This window comes from Alosa sapidissima, chromosome 23 (genome assembly GCF_018492685.1).
Source record: "Alosa sapidissima isolate fAloSap1 chromosome 23, fAloSap1.pri, whole genome shotgun sequence".
In the NCBI taxonomy this organism is placed as follows: domain Eukaryota; kingdom Metazoa; phylum Chordata; class Actinopteri; order Clupeiformes; family Clupeidae; genus Alosa; species Alosa sapidissima.
The window spans coordinates 15,856,207-15,882,022 of record NC_055979.1 but is presented as its reverse complement, the minus strand read 5'-3'; the positions used below and the strand labels follow the sequence as shown (position 1 = coordinate 15,882,022).

General features: G+C 46.8%; 1 protein-coding gene across 11 annotated transcripts in view; it reads right to left on the bottom strand.

Moving 5' to 3' along the window:
* tns1a (tensin 1a) overlaps positions 1-25,816 on the bottom strand; it is a 131,605-nt gene that overhangs the window by 14,565 nt on the left and 91,224 nt on the right. For 7 of the 11 annotated variants that reach the window (XM_042080608.1, XM_042080617.1, XM_042080607.1 and 4 more), the window contains 4 exons: positions 4,941-6,626; positions 2,204-2,290; positions 767-951; positions 356-518 (listed from right to left, as the gene is read on the bottom strand). In XM_042080608.1, the coding sequence (XP_041936542.1) occupies positions 356-518; positions 767-951; positions 2,204-2,290; positions 4,941-6,626 (2,121 nt within the window). The remainder of the gene's footprint in view (positions 1-355; positions 519-766; positions 952-2,203; positions 2,291-4,940; positions 6,627-25,816) is intronic. The other 4 variants (XM_042080618.1, XM_042080613.1, XM_042080615.1 and 1 more) reach the window with 2 other exon arrangements.

Genomic DNA, 25,816 nt, shown 5'->3' with positions numbered 1-25,816 from the left:
TTCAGACCTCTGGACTGTGAAAAGATACTCAGTTGCAAATGATGAGAAACATGGGACGGATTTTTTAACACAAGTTTCAACCTCATCATCAGAATCCTTATAACCTCGTAGCTAATGAGACTTCACAGAAAGAAACACTCTCTGTATTACAAAACCAAAATGGATGCTTGCTTCATCCCTTCAGCATACTGATAATAAAGCTTGTCACTATTCCTTAGCCAGAGGAGGAAGAAGAATCTGAGGCAGTGATGTCTCTTCCTATGGTGTGTGACCCAGAGCGTATTTGTTTGTTTGTTTGTTTGGAAGTAAACAAAAAGGGCGCCCACCCCTCCTCCTGCAGGGAGGTGAGACTTACACAGGTTGAAGTAGGGGGTCTGTGGCGAGGTGAGGGGGGACACAGGGAAGGCGGGGGTCGAGGGGGGGGCCTCACCACCGGCGCTGGGGGTTGGGCTGGTGGGGGCGCCACCGCTGCCGTCTGGGGTGTCGTCAAACGCCTCCCGATAGCTGTGCATGTGAACCTGCAGGGGGAGACAGAGAGCTCTGAATCGGACACAGAGGGAGACACACTACACACACACAGACAGAACACACTCAGGCTAAAAAATATCACACACACACACACACACACACACACACACAAACAATAATGTATACACTACAATGAAATACATTACACAAGTCATGCAGTTCAGACAAACCCATGCAACCTGCCTCAAACCACTGTGGGGTTCTGGGAAATGTAGTCATGTATTCGCAGCAACCGTACCTCCCTTGGTCGGCCTCCTGGATTCGAGGCGATAACAGTAACAAACTCTGGCGAGACAGGGGTGCGGGAGGCATTCCCGTGAGCTGGACGATCCTCGTGACCGTTGTGGTACTGACCCTCGCTGGTCGTGCGGCGACGCATGGATGAACCGGACTCATCTGGGGTTGCTGTGTGTGACCTTGACCCTAAGGACATACGTTCGTAAGAAAAATGAACACAAGCAAAACCAATTCATACACATTCACAACATTACAGTTCATTGGTGTAATTGGTGATTTCTGTTGCAAAAATACTTTTAGGAAAAATTATGCAATTCCTCCGGAGAGGCATTAAGTGTCAACACTCTATTTTGAGCTGAATGTTCCTTGACATTTTTGGATTTGGTATCTTTTTAGATATTTGTAAACTCCTTTCAGTACAAAAAAGAAAACAAACGAAGGCATTAAAAATTACAAACATAAAGAGATAAGCTTTATATAATGCATAACAGTACTGAGAAACATGCTCATGCCTAACCAACTATTAACACTGTCGTGAAATATGTACCGGTAATAAAGAGGCCCACAACTAAAGTTAGTTTTTAGGGCTCCTTTTAAAATGATCCTTACACAATGCTCTCTATTACTCCTTGACAACATTGTCGACATTGTAAGATAATAATAATAATAATAATAATAATAATAATAATAATAATAATAAACAATACCCATAGCCTTATATTGCCCCGCAAAATTGCATAAGTGGAAGTGGACAATGTGGAAGCTAAACTGCTACGATGTGAATGATACAATGTATCATTGGCTGTCATTTCATGCACTAGGTTGACCAGGTTGTACTAAACCACTGCTGTATAGATACGTATTTACTGCTATCCCAGGTGTGGAGGAAAGGAAATTGGAAATTGACAAAAATAGTGATTGTGGAGTGAAAGTGGAGGTGGAGGTGGAGGAGTGTTTTGGAAGGGAGCTGTGGAAAGAGTAAGCAGATAGAAAGACATGAAGATTTTGTGTGTGAGAGAGAGAGAGAGAGAGAGAGAGAGAGAGAGAGAGAGAGAGAGAGAGAGAGAGAGAGAGAGAGAGAGAGAGAGAGAAAAGATAGAGGGAGAGAGAGGGAGAGGAGATAGAGAGAGAGAGAGAGAGAGAGAGAGAGAGGGAAAGAGAGAGAGAGAGAGAGAGCGAGAGAGAGAGAGAGAGAGAGAGAGAGAGAGAGAGAGAGAGAGAGAGAGAGAGAGAGAGAGAGAGAGAGAGAGAGAGAGAGAGAGAAGATAGAGGGAGAGAGAGGAAGAGGAGATAGAGGGAGAGGAGAAAGAGGAGGGAGAGAAGAGAGAGAGAGAGAGAGAGAGAGAGAGAGGAGAGAGAGAGAGAGAGAGAGGAGAGAGAGAGAGAGAGAGAGAGAGGAGAGAGAGAGAGAAGCGGAGGAGTGTGATAGGGGACAAACCAGAAAAAGAATAGGAGCGATGGCGTTCGCGGGGCTGGGGCTGGGGGCTCATACTCGCCGAGATGCCCCGGATGCGAGCGTTGTACTCTGCCCGTGATGGGGAGAGGATGAGAGGAGGCAGATGGAGGAGAAGAAGAGGAGGTGGAGGTGAGGAGGAGGAGGAGGAGGAGGTGGTGGTGGTGGAGGAGCAGAGGGAGAAGGAGGTGGAGAGAGCAGGTGCAGGAGGAGGTGGAATAGTGGCATAAAGGGGATGGTCCACAGAGCGGAGCGTGAATGGACAGACACAACAAACAACAAAAAGACAGGAAAAAAGAGACAGAAATAGAAAAGATAATAGGAAGTTACACTCATGTCTTTTTCCAAACTGCTTAATGGACATGCATGGCAATTCAATGATCTGATGACCATAATCTGATAACACTCCCTGGCTCAAGTGCATTTCATGTATATAGGATGCCTCAGTCAAGAGGCATTATAAAATGGCAATATGTGGCATTAGAATCAGTACTAGCGCATCTCTTTTAGCGGCACACACACACACACATGCACACACACACGCGCGCACACACACAAGCGTGCACACACACGCACGCACGCATGTACGCACGTACGCACGCACACACACATGCACACACACACACACGCATGCACGCACGCACACACACACACACACACACGCACGCACGCACGCACGCACACACACACACACCTCCTTCTCTCTGTTTCAGGGGACAAATGGGACCATGTCTTCTGAAGGGGGGCAGGGGGCGCACATTCATATTCACCAGTATTTTTCCACTCAGTAGAAACCTCAGACCAAATATTGGGCAGAGACGTAGGAATCCTTCAACAAGTCAAACTGCCTGTTTTCCCCCTCGCAGGCTACTTCACAGAGTGCGGTTTTGGATGAGAGAAGGCGACTGTGGCTCAAGACCATCGGCTCAGACCGTTTAAACAGACTTGCGGATCACACATGAATACCGTTTGGTACTGTACATATTTTAATCTTAGCACATAGACTTCATGTTAACGCTATTTATTTGGTTGATTTCGACTAGTTGTCTTCATATTCCATGGTATGTTGTTCCTGACAAATTAAGCTTAAAACTTTTGACATAATTCCTCTAGCACAAAAGAAAACTAACTCAATTAGTAACACTATTTTAACAGTAAGTTACAAAAACAATTGTTTTACACTATCTACCACGGCACACTCCTTTTCAGAACCCAAGATGTAACTGTTGGAACTGTTGGTGCCACAAGATGGCACTAGTGAACAAGAGCAGAATACATCTCTGAAATCCCTTGAAGTCAATGTGGAGAATGCCTGGTAGCTGAACTGAGGCAGAGACTGATGGCTATTCTTACACCCCATGATGGATGCCTCTGAATTCCCTTCTCTCCCCAAAAGCAAGCACAGAGAACTGTAAGAGTCTGCTTCCAGTCAACAGGAGGTGGTGGTGTGAGAGTGTGTGTGTGGTGTGTGTGTGTGTGTGTGTGTGTGTGTGTGTGTGTGTGTGTGTGTGAGTGTGTGTGTGTGTGTGTGTGTGTGTGTGTGTGTGTGTTGGGGGTGGGGGGTGGTTGACTGAGACTCACGTCATGTATTTGGGTAACACACAGCTCCACGAGACTAAACCCCCACTAATTCTCCGTGCCATTGCCAGGATGCTGGGTGGGGATGCTACGTGACTGCGTAAGGCAGCCAGGGGACTGGCCCCCCTCTGTCTCATCCTCCCTGGCATTGGGGGAGTTGGGCTGGGCCATGTGCTCATCACAGAGCTATGCTTCCAGGATCCTGTCAACAGAAGACTGCCAGCTGTGTGTGTGTGTGTGTGTGTGTGTGTGTGTGTGTGTGTGTGTGTCTGTGTGCGTGCGCGCCTTGTGTTCCACCCCAAGTAAGGTGTTAGGTTTTCAGCACTGGCTCTAAGGCCTGATTGTTTACAATTGCTTTGTCCACCATAAATGGATGGATATGCTGACATGGGCATAGCTCTTTGTCCTCACAGAGAGTGCCATGGAAAAACAGAAGTGCTGGGAAACAATGTTAAACAACCGGCTGTGCACTTGTGAATTTAAACAAACAAAAGTGTACTAGGAATTATACAAGTTGATGTGCCAATATATGTAACCACGTCTCAAGTGCTTGAAATATTAAAATGTAAAACAGAGGGAAATACTGCATGTTTTGCAATGTTCTGGTCCGTTTGTTCCTCACTGAAGGTCTTCTGTGTTTGTCCTTGTGAAACACCAGCCAATTTTTTCTTTAAATGGTCAAACAACACCCTATATGGTTCTTCACCATGGAAACATCTCTTGTTCATACAAGGTTTTGTTTTCAATTATAAACAGAGGATATTACATTTGTACTGATATTACAGATATGAAAACCATAGAAACAGAATGTTTTTGCACATTAGAGGACCTCACCCTGGAACCCTTGCAGACTTCAAAAAGGACGGAGAAAGCAAACCTCACAAATACTTAATATTTGCTGTCCATATTTGTGTTAACCTAAGCCAGTTTATTACAGTCATCTTATTTTATAGACATTTAACTGCCATATCACACATTATAATTGTAATCGCTCCTTCCTCAACTCAATATGACCACCAAACCACCCTAACCCAAACCAAACTGTAATCAACCAATCTAGGCCTTTGAGCCCTTCAATTTCACGTTGAGTATCAAAGAAACAGAACTTTAAAAGAAGACCCTTCGGATCCAGTTAAGCACTCACCAGCTATGCGGTGGGCCACCAGCCCCTCCAGGTTCAGGCTCTCCTCCTCGGGGTCAGCCTCCCTGGCGGGGGTAACCGACGGGAGGGGAGAGGAGGAGGCACTGTAGCTCATCTGGGTGGTGGGGTACGGGGAGATGCCCTGGAGCTCCGGGGTGTAGCACACCGAGCTGCCTCCCCCTGGGGTGAAGGCGCTCTGGGGCTTCAGGGGTTGCGGGTGGTGCAGGGTGGGGGACGGGGACCCGGGACCTCCCCGGTGGATGTACGCCTCCTGTGGGTGGGTGGGGGAGTGGAAAGCCCCCCTGTGGGGCTCCATGGAGGGCGACATGGGCGGGTAGGCCGGGGAGGACCTCTGAGAGGACTGGCCGTAGCTGGCCGAGGTGGAGGGCGGGTAGCCCGTCGAGTAGCTGTGGATGGCCTGGTCCGCCTGGTACGAGGGCCTCGGGTAGTTCTGGGCGAAGGGCGTCTGGTAGGTAGCCGGGTTGTCGCCCGGGGGGGCGCTCTGGGACTTGGGTACAGGCGTCTGCGTGGGCTCAAGGTCCATCATGAGCATGTTGAGGGCCTCGATGGACTGCTCCACGTCGTTCTGCGAGGCGCCGCTCGGCGACGTGGGGAAGCGCGACAGGCCCGACATGGGCCCGAAGAACGGGTCGTCCACCAGGCCGTACTGGTGCCAGGCGTTGAGGCCGCGCTGGACGGCCTCGCGGCTGCTCGTGCTCCTTTCGGGCGCTTGGGGCAGAAGCCTGGCAGCTGCCCCTGGGTCCATGGCTGGGGCAGCCCCGTAGGACTGTGAGCGGTACATGGCCCCGTTCTGGTCGCTGTAGTCGATCAGACGCTCCTGCGCGGAGGCCGAGCCGTGCACCTGGTGCACCGGCATGTCTCTCCTGCTGGACCGGAGATCTGGGAGAGCCGACGGTCCCTCGATGTCCACGGTGGTCGAGTCAGACGGCGGTTGCTGCTGCTGCTGCTGCTGCTGCTGCTGGGGAGTCTGGTAGTCGCTGTGTCCCTGGCTGTCGGCGGCTGGCGTCTCGTGTCCGTCCAGAGACGAGATCGTCCCGAGGCTGTCGGCGCTGTTGGGAGCCTCTGGGAGCTCGTCGTCAAGGATATCAGTCTCGCGTTCGGTTTCGCTCCGGCTGTCTGCGGCGCGCGCGGATGCTGCTGCCGGGACGGTGTTGGCGCGGATCAAGCCACGCCCGTTCACGTGCACCTGCGCGGGCACCAGGTGGAGGATACCCCCGACGGCCGCTGGGCTCCCCTGTCGGCCCCCCTGGGCTCCTCCTCCTCCCTCGAGACCGCTGAGCAGCTGCTCGAGCTCGCGCTTCTCCCGCGGACTCAGGGACGGTTCGGCGCCGGGCGGCTGGCTCACGCAGGCCCCCCCGCTGCCACTTCCTCCGCCGGCGGCGCCGCCCTGCTGGGACTGCGGGTCATCGGTGCGGTCGGTCTTGACGGAGGCGGTGGAGTTGCCCGAGTCGCTGCTCACAGAGAGCGCGTGGTCAGCGACCGGGAGGGCGTGGTTGGCGACAGGGAGAGGAAGCGCGTGGTTGGCTACTCCGACTGCCTGCTGGAGGGGAGGATGAGCACGCTCGGAGGGCGGAAGGCCGTTAACGGAAACAATGCCCTCGTTGGAGTCCTTCTTTCGGATCTTAGCGTAGAGACTGCCGTCGACTGGACCCTGCGTGTGCACTACGTCTGTAAAACAACAAAGAGAGAGAGACAGAGAGAGAGAGAGAGAGAGAGAGAGAGAGAGAGAGAGAGAGAGAGAGAGAGAGAGAGAGAGAGAGAGAGAGAGAGAGAGAGAGAGACAAAGAAACGTGTTATATGAACATTTGTTTTAAAACCACATATTCAGAGTACTAGCAAAGATTCATATTTTTTCTTTAACAAGCATTTTCAAACTTTCTTGTGCACAGACCTACAGTACACCAAAAGTGCTGACACCAAAACCGTAGAAACAAACTTGATTGCATCTGGAGATGTTAAGCAATAGCTCATAGTTCATGTTAATATTGCATTTTTCAACTTGTACTCAAAACCATGTGCCATGTTATTCTCAAACACACCTGACTCAAAACTCAAATACACACACACACACACACACACACAAACATGAACAGAAACAGAAACAGAAACCTATCTCCTGTTGTTTTTAGTCTGCCCTCACCAAGGCTCAGAACCAGTTTAGATACTCACAACCCTCCTAGTTTGGTTGCTGCACTTGTGTCCCAATGCTCTGTGTACTATATCTCACTGCTGGCTTCCTGCTAGTTAGCCCTCCTGTCCTGTTGCTGGACCTTAGTGCTTGGCCATTGCAGGGGTGTTCTGGTCTATTAAAAGCACCGTCTCAGTCTCGGACGCTGGGCCCCCCCTGCGTCACTGCACTGTGCTGATGACGCAGCAGTGGGCAGCCCCTTCCTGGTTTGATTGACAGCCAGCTGTGATGTGTCACTTAACATTTGCCCTGTGGGGAAGGGGGGAGGGTTGTATGCAGTACACTACCGACATGCCTAGTTACTGCTTTACAGGCAAGTTTGCTATTGCAGGGGCCTACCAGTGTGTTTGTGTGTGTGCAAACAGCAGTCACTGTGCAGGACTATAAATCGGTGGCAGTGACCTGCTCCTTTTTCTGGGTTTTGTGAGCGGAGGAAGGAATGGGCGATATTTTTCCACTGTCCTTGATATAGCAGTAGTGTGCAGGTGTTTGTGTCCACACTAGTTTGAATAAACACCAGGCTTTCTTTGTCTATAAAAGGCAACTGAAAAGCATTTTGAACAGAATGAAATGATAGAGGTAAGATGAATTGATACAGCAGGAATTTCTAGTAATGTTTGGTAAGGAGTCAAGCATACTTGATGTAACTGCTAGTTTTCATATCTATCATGAATGCTGAGTCCGCCACAGATCACTGCACAGGTCAAGCTAACATATCCACAGAGAAGAAGCACCGAATGAGTATACGTCATATGCCGATTAAGTTAGTGAGAGAAATCCATCCTGAAGGAGAACATGAAACTGTGCTCCACGTTTTTGGTCAGTGAGAGATTTTGAGGACCTTAAGTTGCTGATACAGGCTAGACTAGGAGCGTCCAAAGATTCCTTCTTTGCCATGCCAGCAATGCTGTGGTTCACCTCAAAGTAATGCTAAGGATGGTTATTTTGGAGGCAGATGTCCCTGGCAACCGAAAGGCTTCCTTGCCATCACTTTATTTCATGAAATGATTCAGATGATCCATTCGTGTGTCCACTGGGTCCAAAGGACCTCCAGCCTTGCGTCATCCTGGCTTACCCATGAGAACCTGCTCATGTTGGTCTACGACATGTATCACCTCCAACTCTAGTAAAAAAAAAAAAAAAAACCATCTTCTGTTGCAAGCCTCCCTTCCCACTTTGCCCCAACACCCAGGCCCCCATACCACCATGGACATCTGCTTGTGGGGATACACGATCGGCAACAGATTATAAATCTGAAAACTTCATTTTAGCACATGTGCCAGAAGCAGGTTGGGAGAGCCAGACCTCGGGCGCACATGGTAAAGCACTTCAGCTAAAGAGCTATTTTAGCTTTTGGCCCCTGGTCCCTCTTCAGTGCACTTCAAGTCGGGGTGATAATGATGACACTGTCTGCAGCTCTCCCTCTATGTGTTGATGTTGATGTTAATGCAAGCTACTGCTAGGCCATTTTGAAACTGTGATGAAAGGGCAGCTGTTGGTTGGGGCATTTCTACTCTTAAGGGCCTGGCAACTGGACAGTGCATTACATAATCCGATGCCAACACATCGTACTCATACAATGTTCTAGAATCAGAATTGTTTACAGACAGCAACATTCTTTTACATTCTAAAAAATATTTCTAGTGTATTCTTTACTTCTGTTTTCAACTGCAAGAATTCTTGTTTAACTGGAGTGTTTCAGACGCCAAATGGAGACTGTCAACAGTTAGCAACAGTGCATCAGTCTGGACATTTTTCATTGTTGAGATACAATCTCTGGCTAAAGAAAGTGATCACCTCCTTTTGGATGGGCCATAATGTTAGAATGCTGAACTCTTGAACAGGGTTCAGACAATGAAGAAAAAATCTCTTATTTGGCTTTCAGTAAGCCCAGTCAAAGGCTTCATATTCCATTGGACAAGTGCAGACTTTCTTTGTTAAATATCCGTCTTATAAGACATTGAACAGGCTGGAAAGAAGTAAACATAACAGAGATTCCTGCCACTTGGTGTGCTACACTTTCTCAGGGTGACTAAATGGAAGCAAGGATGGCGATCCGCTTTGTGCATGCACTTGTGTCTGCATGTGTGTATCGCTGGTAGGGCTATTTTATCCCTTACACTTAAAAGATGGGAGGTAAGGTCACTCACACCACATGCAGAGTGACACGAACAGGACTGACGTAAACCTGCCCAGGTGTGACGTCAGCTCCCAAAAACCTTGATCTTGAGGAAGCCGGGTCACGTTCGTCCATGTGCTACAGTAGGTAACTGGTAGACTGGAAGGCACACTTAAGAAAGGCCAATAGAGTTGCACACATATTAGAATCTCAAATATGTATGCCAATCAATGACAATGAGTAACACTGTGTCCCATTCTGGGTACTTCCCTCAATACACTTCAATGCAGCATACTTTGTACACTATGCGTTTAGGTCCATTTGCTAGGGAAGTGTTGTCTCAAACTGAAAACAAACATTAGACACTTGAAATGGCACTATCAATGTTCACACTGTCATCTGACCACAATGGGGGGGAAAATGGTACCTCCCTTTCTGCTACATTGCCAATAGTGACCACAGAGGATGCACATTGTCCATCACTTTTTCACCAATATGGGTGCACCATCCGGGTACTGGGTACCAGCAGTGCACTGCATATCCCTATGATAGTCAGTGTGAAGACACTTATGCACTCAAAATAGTACATGTGCATGTGGAAGAACTTGAATTGAGACAGATAGTAAGATTAGCCAAAGTACCAAGTACCAAGTGTGCATATGGCTCACGTCTCCTGCTAGGCAAGTTAAAGCTACAATAACAGATATCTCCTATACATCACCATATATACATTACACATACAGTGATTATATATCCTGAGTGAGCACATACTGTAGTGTTGTATGTGGGTTTTATTTGTCCATCTCAGACTCAGAGCTGGTGCTGTATCAGGTCTCCTCTTACCCTGGCTAGCCCCTTCCCTTTAATGCCCCTACCTCTCCTGGGACAGGAAGTTGACCTCTGACACAAACAATGTGGTGACATTTATACTTGTGTGTCTTCAAACGGAAGCTATTTATGTAGGTCCCCGACAACGCATTCACAAGCACACATGCATGCATAAACGTCTGAATGCTTGCACACACACAGACACACACACACACACACACACACGCACACACACACGCACACGCACACGCACACGCACACGCACACGCACACGCACACGCACACGCACACGCACACACACACACACACACTGACATACAGTACACATACACACACAGTATTTAGTGTGCCATTGGCATGAAGGGCTTCTTTTTTAGGTTGACCCTCGGCTAAGGTGATGGCAGCAGGACGCGGTATTTTTAGAGCGGTCCTTGTGTGTGTTCTTGTGTGTGTATGCGCGTAAGCTTAGTTTTGTAATCCAGAATAAAGCCTCTACATACCTTACCCCTGAATTGGTGTGTAACATGCGATATGCTCTTCTCACACCAGGCAGGTGAAGGAATTGTGTCTCCACGCCTGAGGTTAATGCCTCATTAGAAACCTTGCCCACTCTCACGGGCTGCTTCACAAGGGCATTGGTTTCTGCAACACAGTACTTTTGATTTGAACTTCTTCTTGACTCCTTACTCTATTCTGAATACAATTTCTTGGTAAATATTCAAAACTGAACTTGGTGGCTAAACACAAATGTCTATAGCTATTTAAAGTAAAGATTTATTTCACTATCCATATAAATGTTACTTCAATAGTATTTGTTTAATGTGGGAAAAGGGTAGTGATGATTCTGAAGGTCAAACATACCTAAAGTAGATTAGTCAAAAATCTATAGAACTGGCTTCATTAAATGAGAAATGATAACAGGGCAACAGGGCAACAAATGTATAATAAAGGATCAGTACTTTGTTCCACTTGAATATAACTGAACTAGGAAATAAAGCTTTCATCATGCATATTCTGCATCTCTTCCCAGGCCTTCTTCTGCTCTCCATGAATCAAATGTTTTCGTCCTTAGCTCACTAGAGCTTTCAATTAAAGCTGAAATCAAGCCCTGTATCGTAAACAGTGCCCCCCTCAGAAATAGAAATGTGTGTTCAGAGGCTGGGCATCTCCTGGGTGTAGTCCTGTGAATGAGTGTGTAAGAGTGTGTGGCCACCGGATTATTTGACCTCCAGGGAGAGGGCCTCTCTGAGTCAACCCATAAACACTACCTTTACAGTGCCCACGGGGGCCTTTACTGTGTGTGTGTGTGTGTGTGTGTGTGTGTGTGTGTGTGTGTGTGTGTGTGTGTGTGTGTGTGTGTGTGTGTGTTGTTGGCCACTGTTGCTACCTCTGGGAGACGGTGGAAAAGACCGGTAAGAGAAGACCAGTGGCTAGAAGTGCAAAATAATGACAGAGGAACAGATGAACAGAGACAGGGGAGAGAAGTCACACAGTGTGTGTGTGTGTGAGAGAGAGCCAGAGAGAGCCAGAGAGAGAGAGAGAGAGAGAGAGAGAGAGAGAGAGAGAGAGAGAGAGAGAGAGAGAGAGAGAGAGAGAGAGAGAGAGATGACTGTGAGCACACATAGTCTTTCTAATGCCATCACGTTCACCCCATTGGCACTTGGGTGCTTAGGATGCCAACATAACACTCCTTAGATCTTAGCACCTGTCCAGTGCCCTATTATAAATAACCATTTTAATTCCAGGTTATTATCAAACGCACCCATCTCATATCACTACCAGTGGATGAGTAACCATTAGCACGAGCACAATGAGACACACTACCCAATATAACTGAACATGTTGTGCTTGTATTCCTTTTGTATTCACTGATCTTACTCACTCTGGGTACAATACAGCGGGATGACATCAGGTACAATGAATAGTACACCTATTCAGTCAGTACTTTGGGAGAATAGAGAGCATGATTAACCTGGCGTACATACTCATCAACTTCCACCTGTACATAAAGCAACATCTTGCTGTACATGTTGCCCAAAATTACTGCCAATATAATCTGTATGATGTCATGTGTCATTTGCAATATGTACCTGTACGTAAAACAAATATAACACATTTATATTTATCATTTCAGAATATTATACTACATATATTTTTTTTTGTATTGTGAACACATTTGAGTGCTCTGGTACATTTTTACACTTTTTATTATTATTATATTGAAGACTGCATGGACCAGAATACTGCCAGGTGTATCTTTACTTTCTGAAGTACCTTTAACACCTCAATAAATATTTAAAAAGTCTTCATCCTAAGATCATGGCGTCTGAACTACCTGTATGGTGCTGGACAGTAATAATAGCCTCGTTGCCCTGACCATGACAGGCCCTGTTTAGGGACTCGGGGAGCATGTTCCTGTCTTTAGAAACCTGCTCAGCATCTATTAGCGGCACTCGAGCATCTGGCCGCGACTGGCACGCTAACACCTCCGGAGGACCACACGGGACGGGATTCTGTGACCCAATAGCGGACAGGTGGTCAGACAGACAGACAGACAGACAGACGGACAGAGAGAGGCACAGAGAGAGAGAGAGAGAGAGGCAGAGAGAGAGAGAGAGAAAGAGAGAGAGAGCCGTTGCATGCCACCTCTGTCGCCCGCCACTGCCGCAGCGCTGTTTAAGACAAGGGCCCCATCCACCTGTCTGTCTGTCTGTCTGTCTGTCTGTCTGTCTCCGCCAGGGCTGTGTGTGTGTGTGATGCCGTGGAAAGATGCAGAGAGAGGGAGAGAGAGACGGAGACAGTGGGTGGCCTGTATCAGATGATCACAGCCAGTCAGGCAAACAGGCAGTCAGACAGACAGACAGACACCCCCCACTCAAGCTGTAGCAACAGTGGCAGTGACGGCAGGGACGGCTCCGTCTAGCCAGGCTGTCGCGAGCCGTAAACGAGATGAGATGAGACGAGAGACGAGGACCAGGCCAGACGAGACACGCTAAAAGTGAGCACACACGAGAGAGAGAGAGAGAGAGAGAGAGAGAGAGAGAGAGAGAGAGAGAGAGAGAGATAGAGTGAATAGAGAAAGTGAGAAAGGGGGAGAGGAGAAGCGAGTGCATGTCTCCTGTCTGTCTGGGAACACTTACAGTATCTCCTGGTGAAGTAGGGTCTGACTGCCCAAAGTAGCCTTTCACCAACGGTGGTCCTGAGAACTGAAATGAGCCTCCTGACAGTTTAGGCTATTTAGTTGTTGAATTTGACCTCTTGTAATGTAGCTTAATAAAGCACCCAGCTGTGATGAACAAAAAGTTTAGGAGTCGAACATTCAGTCACATTGTTCTGACCAGAAAAAGTTTTGTTTTCCTGAATTTTTACTCCATCCTTTTAAAGCTGACATCCTTGAAAGATGGGCAACTCTACATTACCACTCTCCCCTCCCATGCAATTCCAAACAGACCAAAAATATCCAAAAGCTTTGCTTCTACGTTTCAGAGCATCGAAACCCTCAATATCAAACCCTGACCACGATACAGTAATTTCAGCGCTGAAAGCCTATCGGAGCAACAGTCCCAGTGATGTTTAATGGAGCAGGGGGTTGGTGGCTGGGTGGTGTGTGTGTGTGTGTGTGTGTGTGTGTGTGTGTATGTGTGTGTGTGTGTGTGTGTGTGTGTGTTTGTGTGTGTGTGCTTCGCTACGTCGCGCCGTGCTGCACTGCACTGTACTGTGCTGTGCTGTGCTCTGTGCCAAAGGCTGACTCGACTCTGACCCAATCTAACCGGCAACAGTGGTGGCAACCATTCAAGGCGGGCATGATGTCATGGGAGGGAGAGAGGGAGAGAGGGAGAGACGGAGCGAGGGAGGAATGGAGGGAGGGGCGGAGGGGGGGGGGGGGGGGGGGTAGAGAGACATGCCAGAGGTGGGAGCAGAGCGGGCGCTTCCAGGAAGGAAACGTATACGTGGCAAGCTCAGTGCCTTCGGCCAGGCGGGACAGGGCACGGCTCTGCATGTTGGTGCCCCTTCGCTAACGGTCACCTCAGTGACTCCCTCTTGATGAACATGCCCTCGGCCCCTCTCGCGCACTGGGTCGCTTTTCTCACTTTGACGAGTGTGCGTTTTGGCTCGGCAGGGAGACTAGATTGACAGGTGAGGGGTCGGGTGGAGACAAGGCAAGGTGGGCGGTGGGATTCGTTGATGACAGCACTTAGCTCGGGCAGGAGAACGAGAGAGTGAGCAAGAGAAGCGTAAGGAGGAGGGGAAGAAGAGGGTGAAGAGGTAAAAGGAAAAAGAGGAAGAGGAGGAGGGGGAGAAGAGGACTTTGAGCATAAACTGTCTATGAGAGATTGGAGGAATTGAAAGGGAATTGAGGAGAAGAGAAAAATAATAATGGTATGACAGACGGAGAGAGGGATAGATAGACTGAAAGACAGATAGCCGTGGGAAGAGAAAATAAATGAAGGATCATTCTAGAAGTAAAGTGACTTGGAAGGGAAGCCAGCGGAAAGCGATAGAGGGTGTGAGAGATGAGGAAAGAGAGAGGCCGATGGAGAGAAAGTGGGGAATGTAAAGGTCTGGAAGGAGGAGGACAGGGGTGGGATGGGGGGGTGTATGAGGGTACTGCTAGCGGGCTTGAACCTGCTGCTTCTGCTCAACATGTTGTCAGAGCGCACTCTAACTCAGGCATGTTGCCCCCCCGAGATGAGGCCAGGGTCAAAACCACACACACACCTACACACACCTACACACACACACACACACACACACACACACACACACACACACACAAGCATGCCTACACACACACACGCACACACACACACATACAAGCATACCTACACACACACACACACACACACACACACACACACACACACACACACACACACACACACACACACCACTATAGCTGATCTCTGTATCCTCACAAAATACAGACACACACTAATTGTACCAAAGACTCTCCACTCTCCTGTATCCACTCTCTCTTATCTGTTGAGATACATGCATACTTTACTCTCCAGTCTGGGCAAAGTGCCGCATGTACACCGTTTTCTCTTTATCTTTTGTGCATTTGAACTGTCCGGTAATTGACATGCCAATCTCAGGTGTCTTGTTTGGTCTTTAGGACTTGTTAGCCACCCCGTTACTTCTGCACTGGCATTTACAAGACTACTGCTAAATGGACGGAACAAGACAGCAGAAGAACCACACTCAAGGCATTGGCAATAAAACTAGTTTATGGCGACACTGGATGTTCAGTTTGATATACAACTAATATATGTGTGTGTGTAATCAAAGATTGTAGAAGCCTTCTTTATTCTTCAGTGCAATTCTTTTTCCATTTACCACAGGATAGACCATGTAGATTAGCATACAAAATAAAACAGTAGAATAGCATAGAATAGATTAGAATACAATAACACAAAGCCTCACAAATGTGCACTTCCTTTTAACTGTTTTGAAATGTGCTCTGCCTAAATGCCTGGGCACTCTTTCATTGGAATAATTCGGACGTCCTCATTTGCACAATTTCTATAAATACATCGCCTCTCTCAAGGCACACAACAATGCCACTATGTTCCCAGTGATGTAATGACCGGGCAGCCTCACGCTGGCCAAGTCAGAGGACTCAATCCAGGGTCACTAAATAGCACCCAAGGGACAAGGGCTAAGATACACTACGCGGAGAGCAGGCAGCCTTACTCAAGCAGTGCCAGTAAACTACAGACTACTTTAGCCCACTAAACAGCTCTTCTCTGACGAGCATTTAAGCGCAAGCCCGAAACAACCACACAAAACTAACTTAAAACTCAAATAGCTGTGGTGTACCATCGATATCATTAAAAAACAGACTGGATGTATCAACAGCCATCCCAAAGTCTTGCTGAAAAAATACGTAGACTTAGGAACATATAGCATCTGAATGTATGGTACAGGAAAAGTTAATTGTTGGAAACCATGGAAACAAAACAGTTTAATGTGACCACAAAGCATGAGGAAAAATGCATTGTGATGTCTGTTAGCGTAGGATAACTCATTAATCAAAAGACATAAAAGTCAGCCATAATGAAGATTAATCTGTTGCCTTAATCTTATGTCTTTACAGTAAAACATTCCTCAAGTTCACATACCTAGAGATTGCTGTTAAAAGCACTTTGCATCCATAAGTTGTTGCTCTGGATTCAGTACAGTAGGGTAGGAGAGACGCAAGCCTGAGGTACAGCCAACACTGTCCTGCCCCAGGGAACCCAAACACCGGCTACTTACTGCACCAGTACTTAAACTCTCCTCAGTACTCCCCCTCTCTCTCTCTCTCTCTCTCTCTCTCTCTCTCTCTCTCTCTCTCTCTCTCTCTCTCTTACTCTTAACAACACACACACACACAAGGCACACACACACACACACACACACACACACACACACACACACACACACACACACACACACATAGACACAACCACACTGTGTTGCTTACCAGCTTGTGAAGATAATCTGTCAGAGTGGCTGGGAAAGCTTCATTGTGTCTCGGGCTGACAATCCTGCCCCCTCTCCACACTCTGGCAACTAACCGGCGTCAGCCCCGAGAACACTCTGTGGCAAGGGGGAGTGACTCCATGAGGGCGTCCGTGTGTGTGTGTGTGTGTGTGTGTGTGTGTGTGTGTGTGTGTGTGTGTGTGTGCGCGTGTGTGAGAGTGTGTGTAAATGTGTCTTCAGGCTCACTCTGTGTCATCTCCTCTCTCCCTCTCTCTCTCTCTCTCTCTCTCACACACACACACACACACACATATTCTCTCCCTCTCTCTTTCTCTCTCTCTCTCTCTCCCTCCACTACCACACTTCCCCTCCTCACTATTCCAAAAATGCTGCAGGCCTTACGGCAGCCAAATAAGGGTGGCCCGGCAGTAAACAAGCGCCATGCTCTCACTCTGCTCCCCACTGCTTCTGCCTGACACTCTTTAAAATACACACCAGCGCACTCTCTCTCAAATACACACCAGCTCTGTCTGTATCGCACACTCTCTCTCTCTCAAATACACACCAGCTCTGTCTGTATTGCACACTCTCTCTCTCTCAAATACACACCAGCTCTGTCTGTATCGCACACTCTCTCTCTCTCAAATACATACCACCTTTCTTCATCTGTAGCTCTCCCTCTCTGCAATGTATATAATTCTTAGATTGATCAATCTTTATTTATTTTTCTTTCTTTCTCTCTCTCTGGCCATTGTCTCTTTTATAAAACCAGCAGACAGACCTTTTTACAGAACAAATGTGAACAGAACAACAGCACAAACAAAACTCATGCACAGACACACAAACAAACAGACACACACACACACACACACACACACACACACACACACACACACACACACATGCACACATCCTCCAACCTGCAAACAAGACAGATTAAAAACAGGATCTCTCTCATGGCAGGGGTTTGACGCCACATGTGACCGTCATGTTCACCAATCCACCGACTGGACCGTGGGGCTGGGCACGTACAAATTTAGCCCCCGAAAGCCGGCGAGAATGTGTGTTTGAAGCGGGCCTGACAGCGCGGGAGTCAGGTTAGGAGGTGGCAGAGGCTGTGGTGAAAAGTGTGTGGTCATCCAAGTCCGCCTTCAGATGATGCCCCATGGGGGTAACCTTGGGGGCAGCAGCTGCAGAGGATAGGGTTGAAATGATGTGTGTGTGTGTGTGTGTGTGTGTGTTTTGGGTGAGGTGAGGGTGGGGTGTAACTGGACCAAGGATGATGCCATACCTTCTCCATCACCTCACTCTCTGTCTCTCACTCACACACACTCTCTCTCTTGATCTCTCTCTGTCTCTCTCACACACACACACACACACGAACACGCACACACACACACACATACCTGTGAGAGCGTTCACTCTCATCCATCATATCCTGACTTGCTCATGCTGTTCAGTAAGGTGACCCATGTCATAGGCACATGTTCTTCTGGCTAACTGACAGTAATAGGCTGGTCACCTGGTCTTCACCTTTTTTACTGACACACACAAACCCCCTCTCTCTCTATCTCTCTCTCTCTCTCACACACACACACATACACCTCTCTTTACACTCTTTCTCTAACACGCACACACACACACACACACACACACACACACACACACACACACACACACACACACACACACACACACACACACACACACACACACTCACTTCATTCGTATTCTCGTACCCACCAACTACTACCCCTGTCAACCTCTGTTCATGATTTCATGTTTCTGGAATATTCTGCTTTTAACTGAACCCTCAGCCTGCACACCAACTAAGAGCGGTCACTGCTGCTCATAACTGAAATGTCTGTGGGTCCTGGCACTGCTTAGGTGTCTGGAGCGCTGCCTGAAGACAATGTTTTCCCAGTCTCTCATAGGGAGTCTTCTGTCATCAGATTCTTTGATTCCCCTTCCTTTAAAAGTCACACAGCACAACGAGAATCGTAAAAAAAAAACAGCTCTTTGCCATAGAAACAGACTGCAATGATCTCACTCATACACACACACCACAAAATGTTACATACGCACAGACACACACACACACACACATAAACATATTCACACACATGCACACACAATCAAGGGTCGTGTGAACACAGGTCAAGGTCACTAATTATCTCCAAGAACTCGCAGTCACACGTGCAAATCCACGGCTAACGATAGGGATCCTTCAGGTTCCTGATCCTCTCTCCCACTCTGTCTTCTTTCTATCTTCTCTCCTCTGTCATTGTGTGTGTGTGGGGGAGGGGGTTGGGGGTGGAGTGGGGGGGGGGGGGTGTTCTTGTTAAATATAACATTATTTTTTGGTTAAACTGATTTAACTCTGTGATAATTTGTGATAATGGTTGAATAAAACTTTAAACCTCTCTCTCTCTCTCTCTCTCTTTCTCTCTGTAGATGTCCGCTAATCTCCCATCCTTAACGTCCCAGATCTCCGCAGCTCCACTGCCTGATCCCCGAGGATGACCTCTCGCTCACCTCCACCCCCCCCCCCAGGTCATGATTACAGGTGGACATCAGTCTGGCACGTACACACATCATCATCTCTCTCAACCACAACAACACCTGCTCTTTTCTCTCCCTGATCCCAGGGCAGCTTGATATCTCCTCCACTGGTGGACAGACTGGTGAGGTGAAGCACTACTACAATAAAAACAACATTAAACATAAAGATGGCCTGTTCTCTCACACTGACCACACAGGTCATTCTAGTGTTCTCTTCGGTGGACGGACTGGTGCAGTGTAGCACTAGAAACGGCAAATATTTTTACCAGTAACAACAAAAGCAGCAACACCAAGTGTCCACTCATGCCGTTTAATCTGATTCCAGTTCAGTGTTTTAGCTAAACTGGTGGATCCATTGTAAAGGTAGGTCACTGCACGCTAGCCCAGCTCCTTAACCACTACGCTACCACTGTCCCAATATTCATTTGTTCCATTCGTCCAGATGCTAGACACTACAGAGTGGACGAAGCAGACATAGTACACCTTTACGCCCGCTTGTTTGTGTCTGTGTCAGTATAAGAGCAAGTGATGAGAGCTGTTGAGAGGACCAGCTGAAAAAGACTAACCAAGCTCCCAACCCCCTGCAGGATATGGACCAGCTTGCCCCAGAACAATATGCATAGGGTACCAATTGTGTGTGTGTGTGTGTGTGTGTGTGTGTGTGTGTGTGTGTGTGTGGACTGTGTAGGATAAGAAACTGGTCATTCTTGCTGGCAACCCACAGGCAATCATACCTAGACACAGACACAGACACAGACACAGACACAGACACACACACACACACACACACACACACACACACACACACACACACACACACGCACACACACGCACACACACGCGCACACACACACACACACACACACACACACACACACACACACACACACACGTACGCCATGTTCTCTCTCCGTGCTCGTTCCCCGGTCCTCTCTCAGGCTTTGGCACTTGGGAGCCTGCAATTAATGAGAGTTCTGGTGGTGGTGGGAGACTGTTCTGCTGACACACACACACACACACACATGCACACATCCACACACACACACACATGCACACATCCACACACACACACACACACATGCACACCCACACACGAGTAAGCACATCTAATTACGGGCAGATTGCAAACACCAGCATTTTTTTCTTCCTCTCCCTCTCTCTTTCATTCTTTCTTTCTTTCTTTCTCTCTCTGCCTCTCTGCATCCCTCCCTTTAGCTCGTTTGCTATGTCTCTCCTCTCTAATTCTAGATTACCACAGTCGCTCTCTCTCACGGATTTTTCTCAGGCTCGTGTGCGCCTGCCTGCCTGCTTCGGAGAGGCGTTGGTTGGCTCCGGCTCGAGGCTGCCTGAGATGTCCTCAGAAGGCCAGCCGCAGTCCAAGCAGGACAAAAAAGGGCTGGAACATCATCACGACACACGGACGTGCCAAACTGAGCCTCACAACTTCTAAGAAACCAACAAGCTCTGCGAAGCCAGACCTTTGCACTTACCTTTTAGTTGTGGTGCAATGCAAAGCCTTTAAGCGACACAGTAATATACTGTCATTTTATAATAATATACTGCTCAAAAAGATTAAGGGAACACTTCAATCATACACTAGATCGGTACTCTGACATTGTTTGGTTCTGAGCAAGTAAAACTTTTGAGGCGAGTGTTTTATTTTGCAAGAACTGTCAGACATTATGTGAATGTAGTTTGAGAATGGAGAAAAGGGTGGATGGTTTCAAAAAATGTGTTTTAACAATTGTGGAAAAAAGTGTTTTTTGAGCAGTGTGTATATATATATAAACTAAGTAGTATACACATTGAGAAAGGTTTGTGTTGATTTGGACATATGTTTTGGTTTAATTGAATTTGCTGGATGTTCCAATCGTGACCCACTTTTATTAGTGTCTTGGAAGAGACACACAGATATAAACACACAGATATACACAGTATAGATCTGTATAGATCACCAGGGCCTTTGGAATAAAACAGCTCCACAACATCACAGATCCTACACTATACTTAGCAAGAGGCATAAGGATCTTTTCAGTATAGACATTCTTCTATGCATGCCAACCCCATTTTGAGTGTTTGTTCTTAAAAAGCTCAATTATAATTTCACCTGACCATAGAACACACTTCACAAAGTCCAAGTAGCATTTAGCAACCCCAGCCATTTATATCTGCAATTACTGTAAATGACAGGAAAGGCTTTTCCCTGGCACGTCTTCTAAATAATCTATTAGCACGGAGGTTTTGAAGACTTTGGTGACCCCAAAATGATACTTATCTCTGCAACTCTCCAACATTGACTCCATTTTCTGGCTCTCTTGCCATCTTCTTCACTGTGCATTAGGTTCCAATCAATGTTTGTCACATTTTAAGTTGATTTGCAACTTCTTAATTATTGTTTTAACTGTAAATATGGACATTTTCAGTCAAGTACCAATTTTATTCTAGTAGTCAGGTACAGTAGAACCCCAGGATAGGTGTGACATAAGGTACGAATGCATTTTTTTGCATAAATTGACAGTTTGAGGGGTGTAGACTTAGAATCTGACGGGTGCTGATCTGTCACCCCCTTTTTTGACCATAAAAAAATAACTAAACAGAAATCAACTATGTCAATACAAAATGCTACAAATGAGTGGCAAAGTCCCTCGAGAAAACATAATATCTGTAAAGTCCGGTAAGGTCACACTGATGAAATGGTAGGCTGAGCAACAAATTGTCTCAACCCTCAACAAGCATCTATATACAGAACATGTTGCCAGGCTAGCCTTGTACACATCCCAAACATCAAATGTCGCCTCCAAAAAACATTCATTCAATCAGACATTTCTCCCTCGCTATCATCAGTATCCTCCACTGAAAATTTAGCCATCTTAGAATTTTTATTTGCGCACTGTTCGCCACCTTGGCAATGGCAGTAGGTGGTGCATGGTAGTCCATCTGACTGACAGCTGCAAGAGGCCCTGGAGCATGCTGGCACTGCCTTGTATCCACAAGCAACAAGCTGTAGAACTGTTTTGGGTGCAATGTCAGTGTTGCCATGAACAGGCACAGGAATTCCATCCTCTATTTTCCAACCAAACAGGGATACATCATCAGTACACACGGGAGGTGTTTTTTGTCAGCAGCTCTCCACAGAATGACTTGCAGCCGTGCACAATTGATGTGTTCCGCTGCACAATCTCTTGTTGGAGGAAGACTCTTTATTTTAGGAGGATCTCTTTTCTTGGTGAATAGTATGTATCTGAAGTTACTGAGGTTTTCAACAGTCTTTCCATAGTAAAGGCAAGGAAGGAAATCCATTCCTGCCTTCATCCACTCATGCTCATCAGCTTCTACATCTGTAAGATTCCTCTTGAGCATCAAATAGATTGCTGAGGTTTTCCTCATATGGGTGTGACACACTGTTACAACCAGACAATGCATGAACACCCAACAAATCATAACATTTGTCTCCTAATTTTGCAGCTGTAGCATTAATGTCAATTACTTTGTTGTTATATTTGTTCCAAATTCCAAATGACTCCTTGTCACTCCTTGCAATACTGTAAGAAATCATTTTCTTGATTTTGTCCTTTCCTCCTGTCTGTAATCAACTTTGCACTTTTCTCACACTTGAAAAAACATGTGAAAACCGGATCGGCACCAGTCAGATTCTAAAAGGACATACCCTTACCTATCAATTTAAGCAAAAAAATTCCATTCGTACCTTATGTCACACGTATGCCCATATTCCACAAAGTTCTACCTGACTATAGCCATTCCCTGACTTAAAGATGTCAAGACACTTTCCCTTTATTTGAAATGGGTATTCTCTTGTCTTTCACATGTTGACAAGGCATTTGACCTCTATACCTTAGTGAAACAGGAAGTCATGGATTATAGCTTGAAAGTTCAATCAGACATTCTGATTGACTTGAATAAGAATAAAATTGAATAAATGGAAAAAATCTTCAGTTAGATTTTGTTTACAAGATCCTCTAAGGATACCAATAACTGTGGTGCATGTCTTTTTGTTATATTATATTAATTTCTTTGTGAGATATTCTTTTTTTCTATGAGTGAATGTCTTTCCCTTCAGGGTTGTATTTCCCATTTTAGTTGTCATTGTAATCAGCAAAAGCTGTTTTTGAAAAACTTCTTGTTAGTCCACTTTACCAGGGGTGCCAATAACTGCAAAGGGTGCTGCATACATATTCGCTTACACACACACAGAGGTCCCCAGGTCCTCTGACCCCTGCACACCAGCACATGACATTGGAGAGAGGAAGATCAGCTTACACCCTCTCTCCCCCCCGACCACAACCCCCTCCCACACCATGCAAGCTACCCTCCCCCCCTCACTCAACAACCCCCCCCCCCCCACCCTCACCCCTGCCCCCACCCCCAGAAAAGCCTCCCCATGGGCCCTGGGAGTCTGACGCCCGCCTATTTCTGCTGCGGCTATTTAAAGCCTGATTGGCAGGCAGCCGCCGTAGTTTATGGCAGCTCTCATCCAGCGTGTGCATTCTGGGACTGGGAATGGAGGTGGGGAGGTGAGGGGTTACACAGGCTGGTGTGAGGCAGAACACACACACACACACTCACACACCGCCATTTTGGCTCCAAGTGTAGTACATGTACGTCAGTCGACTTTTTTCTGACTCAAACTCAAGTCACTGCTGTAGCGAACACTGCACAGTGCGTGCCTGTCAGTCAACTCCTCTCGCTCATACGCAGCCAGTGATGTTTTCAGTAAGAAGTCATCGGTGATCACATCACTCAATTATCTTGGTCGCTTCCCGTAAAACATTCCTTCGACTTCACATTCCGGACCATCATCATGCACCTCAAACATTCAGTGCCTGACCTCAAACACCTACTCCGATGTGGAGAACAAACGAGTAGCCAATTCTGTCGGCTGACACTGGTCAGCTTAATTGTAGTGTAGCGGTGACAGACGTGACTTCAACACTTTGCGACAGGAAGACATGTTGGCACTGGTTTGGCAAAAACAGGACTGGTTTTCCTCCTAAAATATGTCGACGACTTGGAAGAAGAAAAAAAAAAACAGTCAGAGCTCTGTGTTAAAGCTTTGGACTTGTTTAATTTACAGTGTAGTAAACACTCTAATCTTTCCCATCGATACTGAAAGCCAAATCCCTCTATGGATGTCTCCTTTCATACAATATAATGCATCTGATGAAGACTTGCTCAGTAGTCATAATATTCCCTAACAATTCAGTGACCAGAACTATGTAGGAAAGGTGCCAACATTGAATCTCTAAAGCCACTGTTTATGTGTTTAGCTAGAACATGCAGTGGTTCAAACCCTCTGTGTTTGAACATTATGACACTGCTGTTAGTGAATTACTGCATTGTCATTGGTGTTGCTTAATCCTGGAGGCCACCTGTCCCTGGTCCCTGCACCCTACCCAGCCCACTGTGCTTCCTGGGCCCAAACACCAGGACACAGGCCAAGTCTCTTCCAGGGAACACACAACCATAACTCCAAGGCAAAACGCCATGGCATGGGAGCCAGGGTAATGTGACAACGAGACAGGATATTTACACAACAGAGAAAAACAAAAACAAATTCACCACTGTGACAGATGCCCAAATTAAGTGACACAGAAAAGAAAATTACGTCTTTGCATTCAGTCCGGCCCTAAACAGGCTGCATTCAAAAACAGTTCAAAAACACATTATTTTTACGTCATCAGCTGCTTGTTGACCATAGATATATACTGACTAGATGTCGCCTTCGGCTTCTCAGCATGCGTCAACACCGCCGCCATCTTGTAGCGGGGATCTGAAGCTCTAAACTAGTTCTCCCGTATTGTCAGTGTTACCTATTTAGCGACGTTTGGCCATCCCCAGCGACAGAAAACCTTTTTAGCGATTAGCGACAAATTTGGGAACTTATCACAATGATGGCAAACTTGGTTTCGTTGTTGTTGAAACGTAAGAAAATCACTTTTCTCATGGCTTTGTCATTTGTGAATTAAGCTACATCTCGTTTGCCCATAGCATTGGCCCATGATTAAAAAAGTAACGACTGGCGTATGAAGTAGCAGACCACGTTAAAGCACGGAAGTAAATGTTCTACAGATCTACAGCAACTTCTGGTAAGATTACAACTTATACGAGTAAACGAGACGAGAGGTATGTGGCCTCAACCAGAGCTTGTCTACGGAGAGCCTGTTTACTTTCATTGTATCGAACCTTCACTCATTGTTCCTCTAGGGGCCGCCGCTAGCTAGTGCAGAATGAATGGGAGTCTATGGGGCTAGACGGGTAAAATGTATCTTTATTATCGTCAAAAGCTTAGTTTTCTCTAGACTCGACCATAAATACATGCCTGTCAGTTGGAGCAACCCAAAAAACTAGATAATTGCTGGAGATTTTGACGATTTATGGTGATTTTATTTTCGTTAGATCTTTGCTCAGATTGACGTTAATGCATTATAGAGGAGTGGATCACCGCGGCAAGATGGCGTCTCGATTGACGCATTTGTTCCAATGAACAGCAGTAGTCAAGGCGACATCTAGTCAGTATATATATATATGCTTGTTGACATGGGACCCACCTCATCCAAAACCTCATCAATAAGCCCAATCAAACTCTGTACCTCCGTTTGGCTGACATCTATATCTAAAGTGACTTACAATCCTGTACTTGATGCATAACTATATTTTGTCACTCACTAGGCCTCTATT